General features: G+C 50.6%; 1 protein-coding gene across 1 annotated transcript in view; it reads right to left on the reverse strand.

The window, feature by feature from the left end:
- Positions 1 to 15137, reverse strand: part of DYNC1H1 (dynein cytoplasmic 1 heavy chain 1) — a 71372-nt gene that overhangs the window by 12863 nt on the left and 43372 nt on the right. Inside the window, exons 36-54 of the mRNA XM_049897623.1 lie at positions 13025 to 13255; positions 12423 to 12563; positions 11950 to 12183; positions 11653 to 11859; positions 11449 to 11570; positions 10850 to 11015; positions 9718 to 9881; positions 8476 to 8605; positions 6591 to 6724; positions 6033 to 6147; positions 5768 to 5929; positions 5465 to 5679; positions 5160 to 5364; positions 3107 to 3280; positions 2901 to 3020; positions 2339 to 2459; positions 1004 to 1199; positions 388 to 505; positions 85 to 300 (exon numbers count right to left, since the gene is read on the reverse strand). Coding sequence (XP_049753580.1) covers positions 85 to 300; positions 388 to 505; positions 1004 to 1199; positions 2339 to 2459; positions 2901 to 3020; positions 3107 to 3280; positions 5160 to 5364; positions 5465 to 5679; positions 5768 to 5929; positions 6033 to 6147; positions 6591 to 6724; positions 8476 to 8605; positions 9718 to 9881; positions 10850 to 11015; positions 11449 to 11570; positions 11653 to 11859; positions 11950 to 12183; positions 12423 to 12563; positions 13025 to 13255 — 3171 coding nt within the window. The remainder of the gene's footprint in view (positions 1 to 84; positions 301 to 387; positions 506 to 1003; positions 1200 to 2338; positions 2460 to 2900; positions 3021 to 3106; positions 3281 to 5159; positions 5365 to 5464; positions 5680 to 5767; positions 5930 to 6032; positions 6148 to 6590; positions 6725 to 8475; positions 8606 to 9717; positions 9882 to 10849; positions 11016 to 11448; positions 11571 to 11652; positions 11860 to 11949; positions 12184 to 12422; positions 12564 to 13024; positions 13256 to 15137) is intronic.

Here is a 15137-nt window from a genome sequence, read left to right on the forward strand (position 1 = left end):
TCTCCTGGTAAGGCTCTCTGCAAGGCGGAACCTGAAAGGAGTTGGCAGGAAGACGTGCAACGACAATGATGCTGACAGGCTTACTTTGGCTTCGACGGCAGCCAGGTCGGCCTTGATGGCCTGGGCCTCTGAGATCAGGACGGCGTACTCCTCCTTGTAGCGGGCAATGCTGGCCTCCAGGTCACGGATCATCTGCTCCACCTCGTTGGCCTTCTGCTGGTTGTCCTTGGCGTCATCTTCCAGCTTCTGCAGCTCGTTCCGCAAGGGCTCCACCCGCTTCAGCATGTCTGCATAGTTTAGCTGCAAAAGCCAAGCCAGTCACTGTCACTTCAAGGTGATAAACCTGGAGCTGCCGCCTTCTGCATGGGAACCCGGCTGCGACGTTACCTGTGCGATTGCCCACTTGACCATAGGGCCGCAGGCCAGGGAAGCCCGGTTGACAATCTCATAGTTGTAGCTTGGGTTGGACATGTAGTTTTTCTTCATTTTCTCCCGTATGGCATCACTGCAAAGAGAAATTGTAACTCTAAGCACGTGTAGGACAAGAGAAAGAAGAGTCTTTATGAATCATAACTGACGAGAACAAGGTGTCAACCTTGTGTCCCAACGTTCACCAAAGACTAGCAGGAACAGATACCTCAGTTTCTCCAGGCCAAGGTGGCCAATGCTGCAGAAGGGGAGTGGGATGGTGTGGGATGCAGCTGCCTGCAGCAGGGGCTGCGTCCTACAGAGCCCACTGCTACTGTAGGAGAAGGAACCGTGTCCCGCACGCAGCAGTCATGGATTAGGCAAGCACTGCCAGAGGCGAGAGAAAGAAGCCAGGCTTCTTCTTCATGGGGAAATGCTAGAGAGGCCTCTGTGTGATTAAAGTCGTTGGGCTGCCTTCTGGCTTACGATGATGTCTGAGATGACAAAGCAGGTCCCCTGGAAAACGTCACCTGGCACACAGAGCCAGCAGATGACAGAAGAGCATCTGAGAGGCTCTGTGGCCACACGCCCTCACCTGATCTCCTCCGCAGAAAAGTTGACGATAGTGGGGATGAAGTTCTCCCGCATGATGATGGAGCGGATCTGCTTCCAGTCAGTTGTGCTCTCCCCTAGCAGCAGGCAGATGGACTCGAGTGCCAGCTTCACCGCAGCGGGTGGGTTTGCCATGGAGCGTACCTCTACCAGGTGCTGCTTCTTGATTGACTTCACAGCTGAGGGCCGCAGGCAGGGGCAGAGAGGAGGTTTGGTGGTGAGAGGGAGGAAGCAGAGAGTAATCACCGTAAGAAAAGACCAGATCACAACAGAAGGTATGATGCCAACGAAAAAAGGACAACTGATCGGGAGATCTACGTAAATTTAAGACTTTCTGTCTTAAAACCCTCTGGAGCAACTTAAGTAGCTGATCTTTTAAATGATGATGAAGACCTTACTGTACACTAAACCTAAATGCAAAAATTCCTTACAAGGCAGGATACTACCTTTAAAAATTCCCTGCAAGTCCTCGTTAACTCCCTAATTCCCATAAAGATTTTAGAATGTTGATTAATTGTGCATTTATTTTACACAATTTCAATAAAAACGTTTCAATCTGCCAAAATTCAAAAACTGCTTAAGGGACTGAGTGAAGATGTGGAATTAACAGTTCTAAAAATTGATCAACATCAGTGCCTTCCACAAATCAAAATGCATACCTTTCTAACGTGAAACTTTACTAATAGACTGATCAAGTAATTACTCCACAGGGGAGAGCTGAACTAAATTCTCATCCAAATCCAGCTGTGAAAGAACATCCACATTTGGGTGGTGCTGAAACTAGTCATTTTAATCCACCCTGGGCTGCACTGTGGTCACGATCAGCGAACTAGGTTATCCACAGGTGACGCACTAACGGGCGAGAGGGGAGCACAGGGCAAAGGCTACTCTCGATGACTCTGCACATCTGCAAACTAACACAGTGGGACAGGCACTGCCAACTGGGAACAGCGCTCCACAGGCACTCGAGGAGAGGGAGGAGAGGGGAGGTGACTGCTGTCCCTCCTTAGATCACTCATCACTGGTCCCTGTCAGAACCTGTTCAGAAGTAATTACCAGATGGCAACAATGCATACTTTTTGCGTTTCCTGGCGAAATCCAAGTCAGGAATTTGTAAGTAGCGTATTTACGTCATTAACAACAACAGATCTATAAAAAATGTGAATTAGCATAAAGCTAATTTTGCCCATATTCTCTCAGGAGACGGGTTAATTATGGTAAAAGCAGCCTGCCTCTAGATTCTTCCTAGGAATGCCCTTGGAAGCGCACACTGGTCATCCTAACTCTCAACAGTCAGACTCCTGGCAGCATTTCATACCATTCTGGGCCTCGATGACGGCAGGCTCCACCTTGTCAAGGTCCTCCTTCACGCTCATCTGTTTGTCTGCAATGACTTCCTGCTGCTTATGCAGCTGCTCCTGAATTTCCTGGCTCATGACCTAGGAGGGAAAGATGGCTTAGCTCTGATTAAGCTCTGGTTAATTTGTTGAGAGGATCCTAAAACAACACTCCCCACACACTGCCAAACATACACACACACATGCACGCACAGACACACCTCAAATCACACCCGCCACCAAACCAACCTCTTACTGTAGAGTCAGTTATGACTCATAGCAACCCTACAGGACAGGGCAGAACTTCCCCATAGGACTTCCAAGGTTGTAATCTTCGTGGAAGCAGACTTCCACAACTTTCTCCTGCTGAGTGGCTGGCGAGTTCAAACCGCTAACCTTTCAGTTAGCAGTCGAACTGTTACCCGCTGCACCACCAGGGTTCCTTTGCTCACCGCCAGTACCCTGAAGCCTGTCTCAGACTAAACTTCCTACTCTCTCACCAGAGCCCAAAGAAGCCAGAGTTCCCAGGAGTACACGAAGTACCTTTTTCTTTTCTGCTTCCTGCTGATCTTTCACCATCTTTTTCAGCTTGTCGTTAGCTGCGGCATTCTTCACTTCTAGCTCTTGGCTCTTTATCCTCAGGTCACGGCGCAGCTCTTCTACCTGAAGAACAAAGAGTATATCAGGGAAACAGAAGCGCAGCCCTCCCCTCGCCCACTGCTGGCAAACGAAGCTCTGGTGTGGCGCACCTGGTCGACCGTCTCCTTGATTTTCCGAAGCCCGACGTTCAGGTGCATCTGCTGTTCCTCAAGCTCACTCCTTTTCTCGTTGAACAGGTTGGCATAGTGGTTGATGAAGTCCAAGTAGTGGCGAGGGGTGATGGCCATCGTCCTGCCGCCGCGTTTTGCTAGCCGAGCATTAGCCTTTCGAGAAAGAAGTGAAGGCCAATGGATCACATAACCACAGCCTACGTGACCCCAAGACCAGAAGAACTAGATGGTGCCTGGCTACCACGACCAACCGCACTGACTGGGATCACAACAGAGGGTCCTGGACACAGTGGGAGAAAAACGTAGAACAAAAGATCAAATTCACAAAAAAGACCAGACTTACTGGTCTGACAGAGAATAGAGGAACCCTTGAGACTACGGCCCTATGACACCTTCTGACCTGGAACTGAAACCATTCCCGGAGCCCACCTTCCAGCCACACGATAGACAAACAATAACATAAGAATAAATCACAACACCTGAGAGGAACGTGCTCCTTAGGACAATCAGTTATAAGAGATCAAAAGGGCAATATGTGCCCCAAAACAAAGATGAGATGGCAGGAAGGGGTAGAAAATCAGGACTAAAGGAAACGGGGAGCCCAGGGCAGAAATGGAGAGAGTGCTGACATATAGGAACTGAAACCAAGGCCACGAAACACTCTGTGTACAAACTATGGGGATCTAACCTGCTCTGTCAACTTTCGCCTAATGCACGATTAAAAAAAAAGTTCAAAAAAAGGGAAGGAACGGGTGGGACTCTTTTCCAAGTCATTAGATGAAATCATCTGCATGGTTAGGCTGCTATCAGAGAGCGACAGGAGCTGTCCCTTCCTAACCTTCAAAAGCACGCTTCTAATATGAGTTAGAGACAGAGAATATAATAAAACACAAATAATTAACCTAGCAGTATGGTATATTGAGAGTTAACTGATGATCTGAGGTTAATTATAAATAACACAACGAAAACTCTAGTAATACTGGAAAGAAAAAAGGAAAGAAGTGAAATCTCTTCTCCCTTCAGGACGTTTGTCGCCATTCAACCTCAGTCCCCCGTCAGCTCACACATGACACAGCAGAAGGAACCCAGCCCTCAGGAGTCAGACTCCAGGCAGAAGTCTCAGCTCAGTTGGGTACAAGGTCCCAGGAAGCCCCTTAGCCCCTCACAGCCTTTTCCCTGAACTTCTCTAAACAAGGGTGATGATCTGTCAACCTCCCAGCTATACTTTGCATTGAAAGACTCGACAAACTGTTAGTTACCATGAAAAATCCAGTGATGCTCAAGTTACCTTTTCCTGCTTATTTTCAAAGGCCACTGAAATGAGAAGCAAGATATGCAAGAGGGGGGCAAGGTGGCATGGAGGCAAGGTGGCACGGGAGCAGGGCCAAGGGTCAGACCAGTCAGGGCAACAGTGCCGAGCAAGCCCAGCAGGACACCCACAAGCTCAGAGAGGTCTTTATGAAGCTTCTCTGGCAGATGGAAGCAGGCTGGACACCTGTTAGAGAGTTAGCACAGGCTCAGGAAACTTGAGCCAGCAGGCCAACCCTGGCCAGATGCCTGTTTGTGTAAATGAAGCTTTGCTGGCCTACTGCCACGTCCACTGTTTACAAACTGTCTAAGGTTGCTGATGACCTGGGACAGCTGAGTGAGCAGCTGTGACAGAGATCTGTTCAGTCCGCAGGGCCTAGGACATTTGCTATCCAGCCCTTTAGGGAAAAAGTGCGTTGTCACTGGGAGCTCAGAGTGCGCTCCCCTTTACAAGGAGGGGCAGCGGAGAGAGGCTCAGAAGAGTGCTTTATGGAGGGTACCAGTGTGGGCAGTAACTGTGACTCCAGAAGGCACAGCCTGGTGACAACGATGAGGTGTCATTGACAGAGGTAAGAAAACAGGTGAGAAACAGGTGTTTCTTTTACAGGTGAAGGTGTAGGGCTAGATATGAACTACCTGAAGCTCTGTTTTGTTTCAGTCTAGCTTTACATAAACATGATGGCCGGTTCTGCTTTTTACCTGCTGATCTGAGAACTGAACCCACCTGGTGCAGCGTCTGGTGAACAAACACACAGCTATTCACAATAGCTTCCCGGTGGGACGGGGGCTGTGGGAGCTTGTCATACACGACTGGCATGTAATCAGGTACGACGTAGTTTGGCTTCTCCAGGTCCATTTTACTGGTGAACTCTTTGCCGACTTGATAGAGTGCCTCGGTGGACCAGTCACCAAACCAGTTCAACACACACCTGGAAAAGATGCCATGTCTCAGAACAGCTACCAGAGGACTTGCCCCTTGGAGAGAAGAAACCAAGCATCCTGACGCAGAGCTGCGCACAGGTCCAGTACCTGTTGAAAAGTGCCGGCGAAGTGGCTGCCCGGTCCTTGAGGCCCTCGGAAGATGGGTTCATGGTGAATACGACGTGGAGGTTGCGGATGACCTGGCTGGTGAACCACTTATACAACTCTTCATGCGAGTCCAGCATCAAGCCCTCCTTTTGCGCCCCCTCTTTACACTGGGTCATCAGGGTGGCATATTCGTCCCCTTCAAAGAGACCAGGCACCTATGCAAGTCAGACACCACTGTCATCTACTGGTCCCCAGGCACGGAGGCCTAGAACACATAGCAAATATGACATGTTGCCCAGTTACCTCTCCGTTGGCCAGAAGGGTATTCATCCGCTCCAAGAACCCAGAATCTAACACGTTGGATTCATCCATTATAAAGGCTATCTTTTCATTTTTACAGCCAGAACGTCTCAGCACCGTCCGAAGATCTTCATCAAAGTCTTCTCCCGTGTATTTTCGATGGACCTAAGCAAGCAGATGGCAAGTCAGGCCCTTTCTCATTCCAGGGGGTTAGATACACGGATCAAGAATCTGCTGGTGGGAGCAAGAGGCTACAGAGCGCACCCACCTTAATCTGGTACACACTCAAACCATTCATCCAGGCGACGAAACGTGACAGGGTCGTTTTTCCTGCTCCGCTAACACCAATCAGAAGCAAGTGGCCTTGAGGTTGACGGAATATTCTGAAACATTAACAGACATGATAAATTATAAGGCTTTTAACCCCATCCCACTTTTGAACTTTTTTCAGATTTTGTCTACATGTTAACTTGAATTTGTGTATTTGTTCAGCAATTGTTATTTGCCAAGTCTAACGGGGCTGCAAAGATCAGTAAGACATGGTCCTGCCTGCCAGACGCTCGATGGCATCAGAGAGACAAACTCAACTCTAGCATGAGGCCGAAAGGCTGTAATTATGGTCAGTATAAGGTGCCGGGGGAGCAGAAGGAAGAGTGCTTGGGAGGAGAGTTGAGGAGGTTAAGCTGGACTTAGAAGGAAGGGTCAGGGAGGTTGCTCGGCAGAGAGGCTGAGATGGAGCAGGGGAAGACAGCAGTATGTGGCCAGGAACTGCACACAAACTGAGCCAAGAGCAGCTGAGGCGAGTGGGGAGGCTGAACAAGCCTACCGGTCAATCCTGAGCACATGGTCTAAGACTTCATTAAACAGGACCAGCGGGACGTCAAGTTCTTCCTCGTAGAAGACTTTCAACCTTGCTTTGACATAATCTCTTAGCTCTTCTTGGTCTACTGGGATGTAATCCTACGGAGAAAACAAAACACCCAAATCCCTTAGAATAAGTCATCTTAGTTATTATACCAAAATCAATTTTAGTTCTATACACTGTGAACAAACGGTTTAAAAAATACCAACGAGAAAAGATATCATTCAAGACAAAGCAGTAAAAACCCAAGTTAAACTAAGGATGGATCTAATGACTTGGGAAGTTTTTACAGAGAAAATTGAATTTCACCGAAAGATATCAGAGAAGACCTAAGTACCTGACAAGATATGCCACAATCATGGATAAAGAAACGCACTACTATAAAAACATCACTTCCCTCTAAGTTCCTACAGAGAACCAGCACAATCCCAGTGGAAACCTCAATGGCAGCTGAGTGTGGCTGTCTTGGTGCAACTTGACAAGCCAATTCTAAATTTCAGTTAGAAGAGGGAAGGGCCAAAGATGGCTAAGATCCAGCTAAGAAGGACCAGGAGTGCAGGCCCGCCCTCCCAGCCAGACTCAGTGCAGCACTGGGCCATGACATCGCGGCACAGGCCGAGCCAGCAGCAGACCCGTGCACACAGGGACATCGCAGGGACAGAGCAGCACTGGGATCAACGAGTGAGGGGTTATTCAATCAATGGTGCTGGATGAGGGGTGTCCAGGAGGAACAAACCGAAAGCGGCCCACAGCTCGCTCCACACAAAGACTCCATTACAGATGGACGAAGGGTTTAAATGACAAACGATAAAACTTCAAGAACATCTGTTCCTCGAAAGACATTATAAAAAAAGAGTGAAAAGACAAGCCACTGGGAGGAGGTGCTGCCTCTCAAAGAGAATGAGGATGGAGTCTGGCTTACACAGAAAACGCTAGCAACATCGGCCAAACCTATCTTGCTACTTCCTGCTTCTCTCTGGGCCTCTGCCTGGCGGCCCCTCTGCCTGGCTGCCCTCCCGACACTGCTCCAGACCAAGGCCTACCAAGCCCTCTGAGACCCAGCGTGGGGTCGTCTCTGTCAGAGGCAGACGTCTCTTCCCTGTCTCCTATTTCAGGCTGTGAGCTCCCTAAAGGAAGACTCTGCTCACCCCTGCACGCCAGCGCTGGTGCAGCGCAGAGACTGCCGAGAGGTTCATTACGTGAAACGTGCACTGAGGCTGACGGTTGCCACTGAACTGACTCTGACTCATGGCGACCCCACGTGCTTCAGGTTAGAACTGCACTCCTCAGGGTTTTCGGTGGCTGATTCTTCCCCTGGAAGTAGATCTCCAGGCCTTTCTTCTGAGGCACCTCTGGGTGGACTTGAACCTTCAACCTTTGGTTAGCAGCCCAGTGCTTAGCCATCTGCCACCCAGGGACTCCAGCTTACTAAAAATGTCCTCATCTCCTTTTCAGAAGAAAAGAAAACTCGCAGCTATCCTGGAAACATGGACTGTTTAGCATTTTAGTACGTGAAACATTTTCCCACAAGTTTTTATTGTGAGGGAAGTGAAAGCAGGGGGAAACCAAGGCTTCTTTCCTGCAAACGTGCTGAAGCACCATCTTCCTCAGGCGGAAAGCACGGTTCCGTGGACACTGGCATGCAGAAGAAACCCACAGCTGGCTGCCCGCTGCAGCTTGCTGCTGGCATTGCCCGCCCTGAGTTACCAACGGCACTCAGCGTATACTCAGTGCACCACGCTGGAGACCACAGCCTCACGAGCACTTCATGACAAAGACTTTTTGGTTAGAAGGTACTTCTCACTGAAGGGACAGGAGGGAGGCACACCCCAGGGAGGGGCCGTGTTACCTTTGACAGCCAGTTGCTGTACAGGATGGGCCGGCTCATAGCCTTCTCCTTGTCGATGTTAGGGAAGTGCTTCAGAGCCACCATGTCGATGTTCTCGTCAGTCCAGCGCCGCTCCTCGTCCTCGACCAGCCTGTGGAAGGAGAGCAGCACCCTCCCGAACGTCTGCCGGCGGCCGGGGGAGCAGACGCCAGGTGTGCGGGCGTGGGGGCTATAGGTTACTCTAGGGGCTGGGGGGCGGTCAGCCGGGAGCACAGATTTTCATCTTCTGTAAACGCGGGCACCTGAGAATCTGAACTCAAGACTGCTGCAGCAATCTGAAATTTTGATATTAAATATAAAAACCATCGAACTACAGCATCAATACTTTTTTTAAGTTCTAAAATGTTTAATTACCCTGATTTAAAAAAAAATAGAAATTTGATTCTGGTTTCTCTGCTTGTTTACTGTGTGTCAAACGTCAAAGGGGGACAGGGCGGGGGCTGCAGTGAGCAGTCTTGGAGGCAGGGGGCCAGTGAGAAGACCACAAAGCAGGCAGGTAAGGCCAGGATGGCCTCCCAGGTGCGGGGCCTTCTGGGAAGCTGATGAGAGGGCACCAGCAGTGACCACAGCGTTAGCATTCAGAAGCACCACTGCTGCTGCTACATTGGAATCTAAACAAATTTTTCAGTGGTATCCTGGGAAACCTGGGACGATTACACTGTAGCCCAGTTTTCCTATTAAGAAAGGGAGGGTGAAGGTAGCACATATAACAACAACAAAAAAACACTTCAAATTTTGAGGTGGTAGAACCCCAACATGACAGGTGAGGACAGGGCTGAGACAGCCAGTACGCTCCTCCCCTGCCCCCTTACTCATGCCTCACAGTGGCCTATGACAACCTGTGTGGAGCCCAAGGACTCTCAGGAGCTGAGCTTGAGAACAGCGATCTAAAACATCGGGATATGCTGAGGTCCCTCACACAGCCTGGACAAGAAAAGCTGTCTGCAGGCAGGCCTGGGTGACAGCTCCCACATGGGGAAGCACAGAGAGTGGTCACAGTCATGCAGCCCTGTTAAGCTGGGGGTGGCTGTGATCAGCTTCAAAGTCCAGCACCACCTCCCCCACTCTCTCCATCACAGCAGCGCCTGGCTTAGGCTTGGGCAGGCTGGCCATGGGAAGCAGGCACACAGACCGTCACTCCAGGGCCAAACACCTGGGAGCAGGAGACAGAACACAGCTAGCGGGGGCCTTGGCTTTCCTCACCTGTCCTGGAAGAGACGGAGGGCTTCGTGGGCCCAAATCCGAATCAGGCCTTCCACCGGCAGTGTCTCCAGGGGCCTCAGTGCTTCAAAGATGCCCCTCACCCACCTCGTCATCTCTCGGGGCGAGTAGATGTAATGGGGTTGTGTGTCCTGAGTGAACCTTTCCTGCGGGGAGGGGAAAACGAGGTTACGAGAACGTAGCTGAAGCCGTGAACTAACGGATAACAAGTAAAATGGGGTATAAAATGTTTATGTTCAAATGAAGAATCTAGACCCTGGGATATTTGAGAACGAGTCGGTAAACCATGTTGGGACAATATCCAGGAAAAAGTAGACCCAAGCTGCTCACTCATGCTAAAATAAAGTGTTTACGTATTCAAGAAAATAAAACCACGAAAATCCTTCTGAAGATACGAATTAAAAAAAAAAGGAATTCCTAAACCGCAGGAAAGGTTCACTCAGGACACACAACCCCATTACATCTACTCGTGACTTTAAAAGCAGAAGCCATTAAGGAGAAAAACTTACATTTGATCACAATGACAACCACTTAGGCAAGAACACAACATAAAACTAAAGGCAAGTTAAATACAGGGCACGACATTTGCACCTATAGGCAGGCCAGCTCCCAGAGACTGACGGCAAGATCGCTGTGTCTGTGGGAAAGGGGGCACAGTCCAACAGGAAGTCCCCTTAGATCGCCTTATTAAAGGGTGAATACGGGAAGGCAAATCCAAGCAATGCAAATCAAAATCCTGATAACCACTTCTGCTCCTCAAATAGATCAAGATTGTCATCATTTTAAATAACTTTTCAATGTTAGGGAGGCTCCAGGGAGAGAGGCCCTGGGCCTTCTTGAGAGCAACGTGGCAGTAAGCAGCCACCCGTGCACAGAGAGTAGCTACACAGGTGGCTGTGTCTGCACTGTTAGGGCTGCACGCGCCCTTTTGGAAACCGCCTGGCTCAGGCTTCGTGAGGGATTAGCGTTTGTGCAAGTGCACAGAACATGGGCAGCGAGAAGAGCATGAGAACGCTTCGGGGCACTGCCAGGGACCGGGGCCTTCTAACCCAGCAGGAGCTCTGCGTCCAGCCCAGGGGCCACTCCCTGGCGAGCAGAGGGCCCACGTGCGTACCTGCGACATGGTGTAGAACTCCACCATGGCAGCTGTCAGCGGCTCAGCATAGGTGCGCAAGGACGGGATGAGCCTCAGCATGGCACGGTTGAAGGTGCCGTAGATCTGGGTGAGCGAGGCAGGTCCTGGATAGTCCACGTACACGACGGGCACATGGCGTAGGAACCTGCGCAGAGTTGGCCCGGTCAGCCCTCCACGCCCACGGGCTGGCAGGGATCCCAGGTGGGGACTGGAGGCTGTTGCCTAACCCACCCGCAGTGGCTGGCCACAGAGGTTAGCTGAGACACACCCAAACCACCAGGCCTGGTGCTGCACAGCAGCCGCTGCAACTGACTCGAGAAAGAACCAGGCCAGGTGGAGGACAGCGCAGGCTGATTTCAGCCCCCTCGTGGCCCCGTCGGCAGGTCTGGTAGATGCTTGTATCTCAGTGTGTCTTCCTGGTGTAACTATGGCACAGCACAGGGAGCCCCGGAGGAGCCCTCTGATAAACAATACGTTGCTACCTTCTGCCGATGGAAACGAGGTGTGTGTGACGTTAAGTCTAAGGCAACCCTGGCCGTGTGTGCGGAGTCGGTGATGCCCGTGCAGACGCCAGCTACCTGTGTGACAGGGGCTTTCTCCCTGGGTCCGTGGGGGGGTTGCAGGCCCCCACAAACTGGATCCGCTCCAGCTTCACCCACGTCTGGTCAGAGGTGCGGTAGAAGCCCCCATGCTCCACCATCTGGGGGAACACAGCGTGTGAGGCGTCTGGAGCCGAGGGTGAAAAGACAATGCTGGGGGCGGGGACATGGGAGAGAACACACCTGTCTGATGAATGATATGACCCTCTGCGTCCCGTATTTATCCATGTCTGGGAGGTTGATTTCATCACAGAACAACACCAGCCACTTGCCGAGCTGGACGGGAGCCAGCACGACCCCATTGGGCGTGCGCCTGTACTCGCAATAGTGATCGAACGTTTTCAGAAGGAGCTCTGGGGTGGTGGCACTTGAGAAGTTGAGACCCACAACCTTCAGAGAGCAAGACACAAAATGAATCGTTCCAAGAACAACATTCAACTCAACACCAATGGCCGGCTGTCCACGTCCAGCCCTCCTTACCTCCATGTCCGGCAAGGCCCTGAGGGCACTAAAGAGCGTCATGGTCTTGCCAGAACCGGGAGGGCCACACAGGACCAGGGGCTTGTGCTCAGCCAGCCATGTGTACAGGAGGGCCTCGTGACGGACGGTGTCTAGGGTCGGCACGACCACGTCGGGGGCTGCGACCTTGTGCGTTTCCACCTCGATCTGTGGCACCTTGGACTGCCACGGTGACCACTCGCCGCTGATGGAGACCTGACACAGAACGGAGGCCTGATAACTGCCACAGTCCATATGCCTCTACCTACCAGGCTCCCACACGCCTCAGCCCGGAGCTTTCAGAGTGAGGACAGCTCAAGCTAACCTGTGTCCCTGCTATCACTGAAACTAAGAGGACAAAGTCCCTGAAGGAAAGGGAAAAAGTGAAGCTGTCATGGGCAGGCTGCCTGAGGGGAATCACGCCACTGTGGCAAGGAGAAAGGCCGCGAGCTCACTTCGTAGTCAATGATGGGAACATTGGGTGCCGTCGGCAGGGGCACGGTCGTGATTCTCCGGATGTATTCACCCAGCTCTGCTCTCATTTTCAGCCGACTGTCTCCGGACAAGGACCAGAGTATGGCGTAGACCAGATAGCGCTATGGAAAGATGAATTGTGACTTCATTTAAAAAATAAAGCCTCAACAACAACAAAAAGACATATACAGCGAAGTTAACCTTGGAGACACCTCACCCCAGCCCCTCGTGGAAGCTTTCTCTCTCCCCAGGGATGAGAACGCACCCAGGTGGGCGCACATGTGGCCCTGACCTGGATATAGCACTCCAGGGACAGAAAACGCCCAGGTGGGTGAGCGTGTGGCCCTGACCTGGATGTAGTGCTCCAGGGGAGAGAACACGCCCAGGTGGGTGAGTGTGGCCCTGACCCGGATGTCGCGCTCTAGGGACAGAACTTGTCCAGGTGGGTAAGCAGGTGGCCCTGACCTGGATGTAGTGCTTCAGGGGAGAGAAGGCGCCCAGGTGGGCGAGCAGGTGGTCCTGACCTGGATGTAGTGCTTCAGGGGAGAGAAGGCGCCCAATTGGGCGAGCGTGTGGCCCTGACCTGGATGTAGCGCTCCAGCTGCTCGATCTGCATGGGGAAGTCAGGGTGGTTGGCGTTATACTGTGCCACGTTGCGGCAGGCCTGGTGCAGCATGGAGAAGAGCGAACCCAGGCAGCGGAGCCGCGTCAGGTCCATGATGTGCTCCAGCTTGAATGCGTGCTCCAAGGCCTTGGTGACCAGGCCGTTGGACGTGAAGTATGGCTGCATGATGGTGGCCGCGTCCCTCTGAATCTAGAAGAGGAGATAAGCGATGGTTCAGAGATACCTCAGAGACCCAGGAGATTTTCATCTCTCCTAACCAAGGTGATCCAACTGCATGAGAAAGCTGCAGCAGTACATTGACAGAGAACTGCCAGAAATTCAGGCTGGATTCAGAAGGGAGAAGAGGACTCAGAATCAGGGATATCATTGCTGATATCAGATGGATCCTGGCTGAAAGCAAAGAATGCCAGAAAGATGTTTACCTGTGGTTTACTGACTATGCAAAGTCATTTGACTGTGTGGATCATAACAAACTATGGATAACATTGCGAAGAAGGGAATTCCAGAACACTTAATTGTGCTCATGAGAAACCTGTAAATAGATCAAGAGGCAGTTGTTCGAACAGTACAAGGGATACTGCATGGTTTAAAGTCAGGAAAGGTGTGTGTCAGGGTTGTATCCTTTTACTATACTTATTCAATCTGTATGCTAAACAAATAATCTGAGAAGCTGTACTATGTGAAGAAGAACAGGGCATGTGGATTGGAGGAAGACTAACAACCTGCGTTATGCAGATGACACAACCTTGCTCGCTAAAAATGAAGAGGACTTGAACCACTTATTGATGAAGACCAAAGGCTACAGCCTTCAGTATGGATTACACCTCAACATAAAGAAAACAAAAATCCTCACAACTGGACCAATAAGCAATATTATGATAAATGGCGAAAGACTGAAGTTGTCAAGGATTTCATTTCACTTGGATCCACAATCTACAGTCACAGAAGAAGCAGTCAAGAAATCAAAAGACACACTGTGTTGGGCAAATCTGCTATGAAAAACCTCTTTCAAGTGTTGAAAAGCAAAGATGTCACCTTGAAGACTAAGGTGCGCCTGACCCAAGCCATGGTACTTTCAATCGCATCATACGCATGTGAAGGCTGGACAATGGATAAGGAAGACCGAAGAAGGAGCGACGCCTTTGAATTGTGGTGTTGATGAAGAATACTGATACCACAGACTGCCAAAAAGAACGAACAAAGCTGTCTTGGAAGAAGTACGACCAGAATGCTCTTTAGAAGCATGGATGCTGAGACTATGTCTTACATACCTTGGACATGTTATCAAGAGGGGATCAGTCCCTGGAAAAGGACATCATGCTTGGTAAAGCACAGGGTCAGCGAAAAAGAGGAAGACCCTTGACAAGATGGACTGATGCAGTGGCTGCCACAATGGGCTCAAGCATAACAACGACTGTGAGCACGGTGCAGAACTCGGCAGAATTTCGTTCTGTAGTATGCAGGGTCGCTATGAGTTGGAACCAACTTGACGGCACCTAATGACAACAAGGCCTGAGAGAGGGCCACATGACCTCCGAAAAGAATTCTGGGTGAAACTTCAGGGGTCAAACCTCATTCCTTCATCCTGGTGATTTTAAGAATCACGCTCCCAGGAACACCGGCTTTCACCAGTGAAAATGGAAAAGGGTCACCTTTCATCAGCTCACAGAGAAAGTTAAGATTACAGACCAACCAACCAGTTGCCGTGAGTTAGCTCTGGCTCCTGGTGACAGCTGTGCTCCACAGGGCTTTCTTTTTTCATAGTTGAATGTGAGAAATCGTACATTATTTTCTTATTCACAGAATGTACTGGGAACTTTCCTGTCCTTGTTTAACACAAAATGTACTTTGAAACCATGTAAAACTTGTTTGACTTCCTGTACATGAATGAGAAAAACTGTACATTGTTTCCCCATTCACAGACTCTACTGGAAACATTCCCCACAGGGTTTTCAACGGCTGACTTCCCCCAGACATGTCCCTACTCTTGCAGCTGCTCCTGTTGGGCCCCCATGAGTGAGTGACACCCTCATTCCCAGAGACCCCCATGTGAGCACCCAGCCCTCCGTTG

Source organism: Elephas maximus, chromosome 10 (assembly GCF_024166365.1).
Source record: "Elephas maximus indicus isolate mEleMax1 chromosome 10, mEleMax1 primary haplotype, whole genome shotgun sequence".
In the NCBI taxonomy this organism is placed as follows: Eukaryota; Metazoa; Chordata; class Mammalia; order Proboscidea; family Elephantidae; genus Elephas; species Elephas maximus.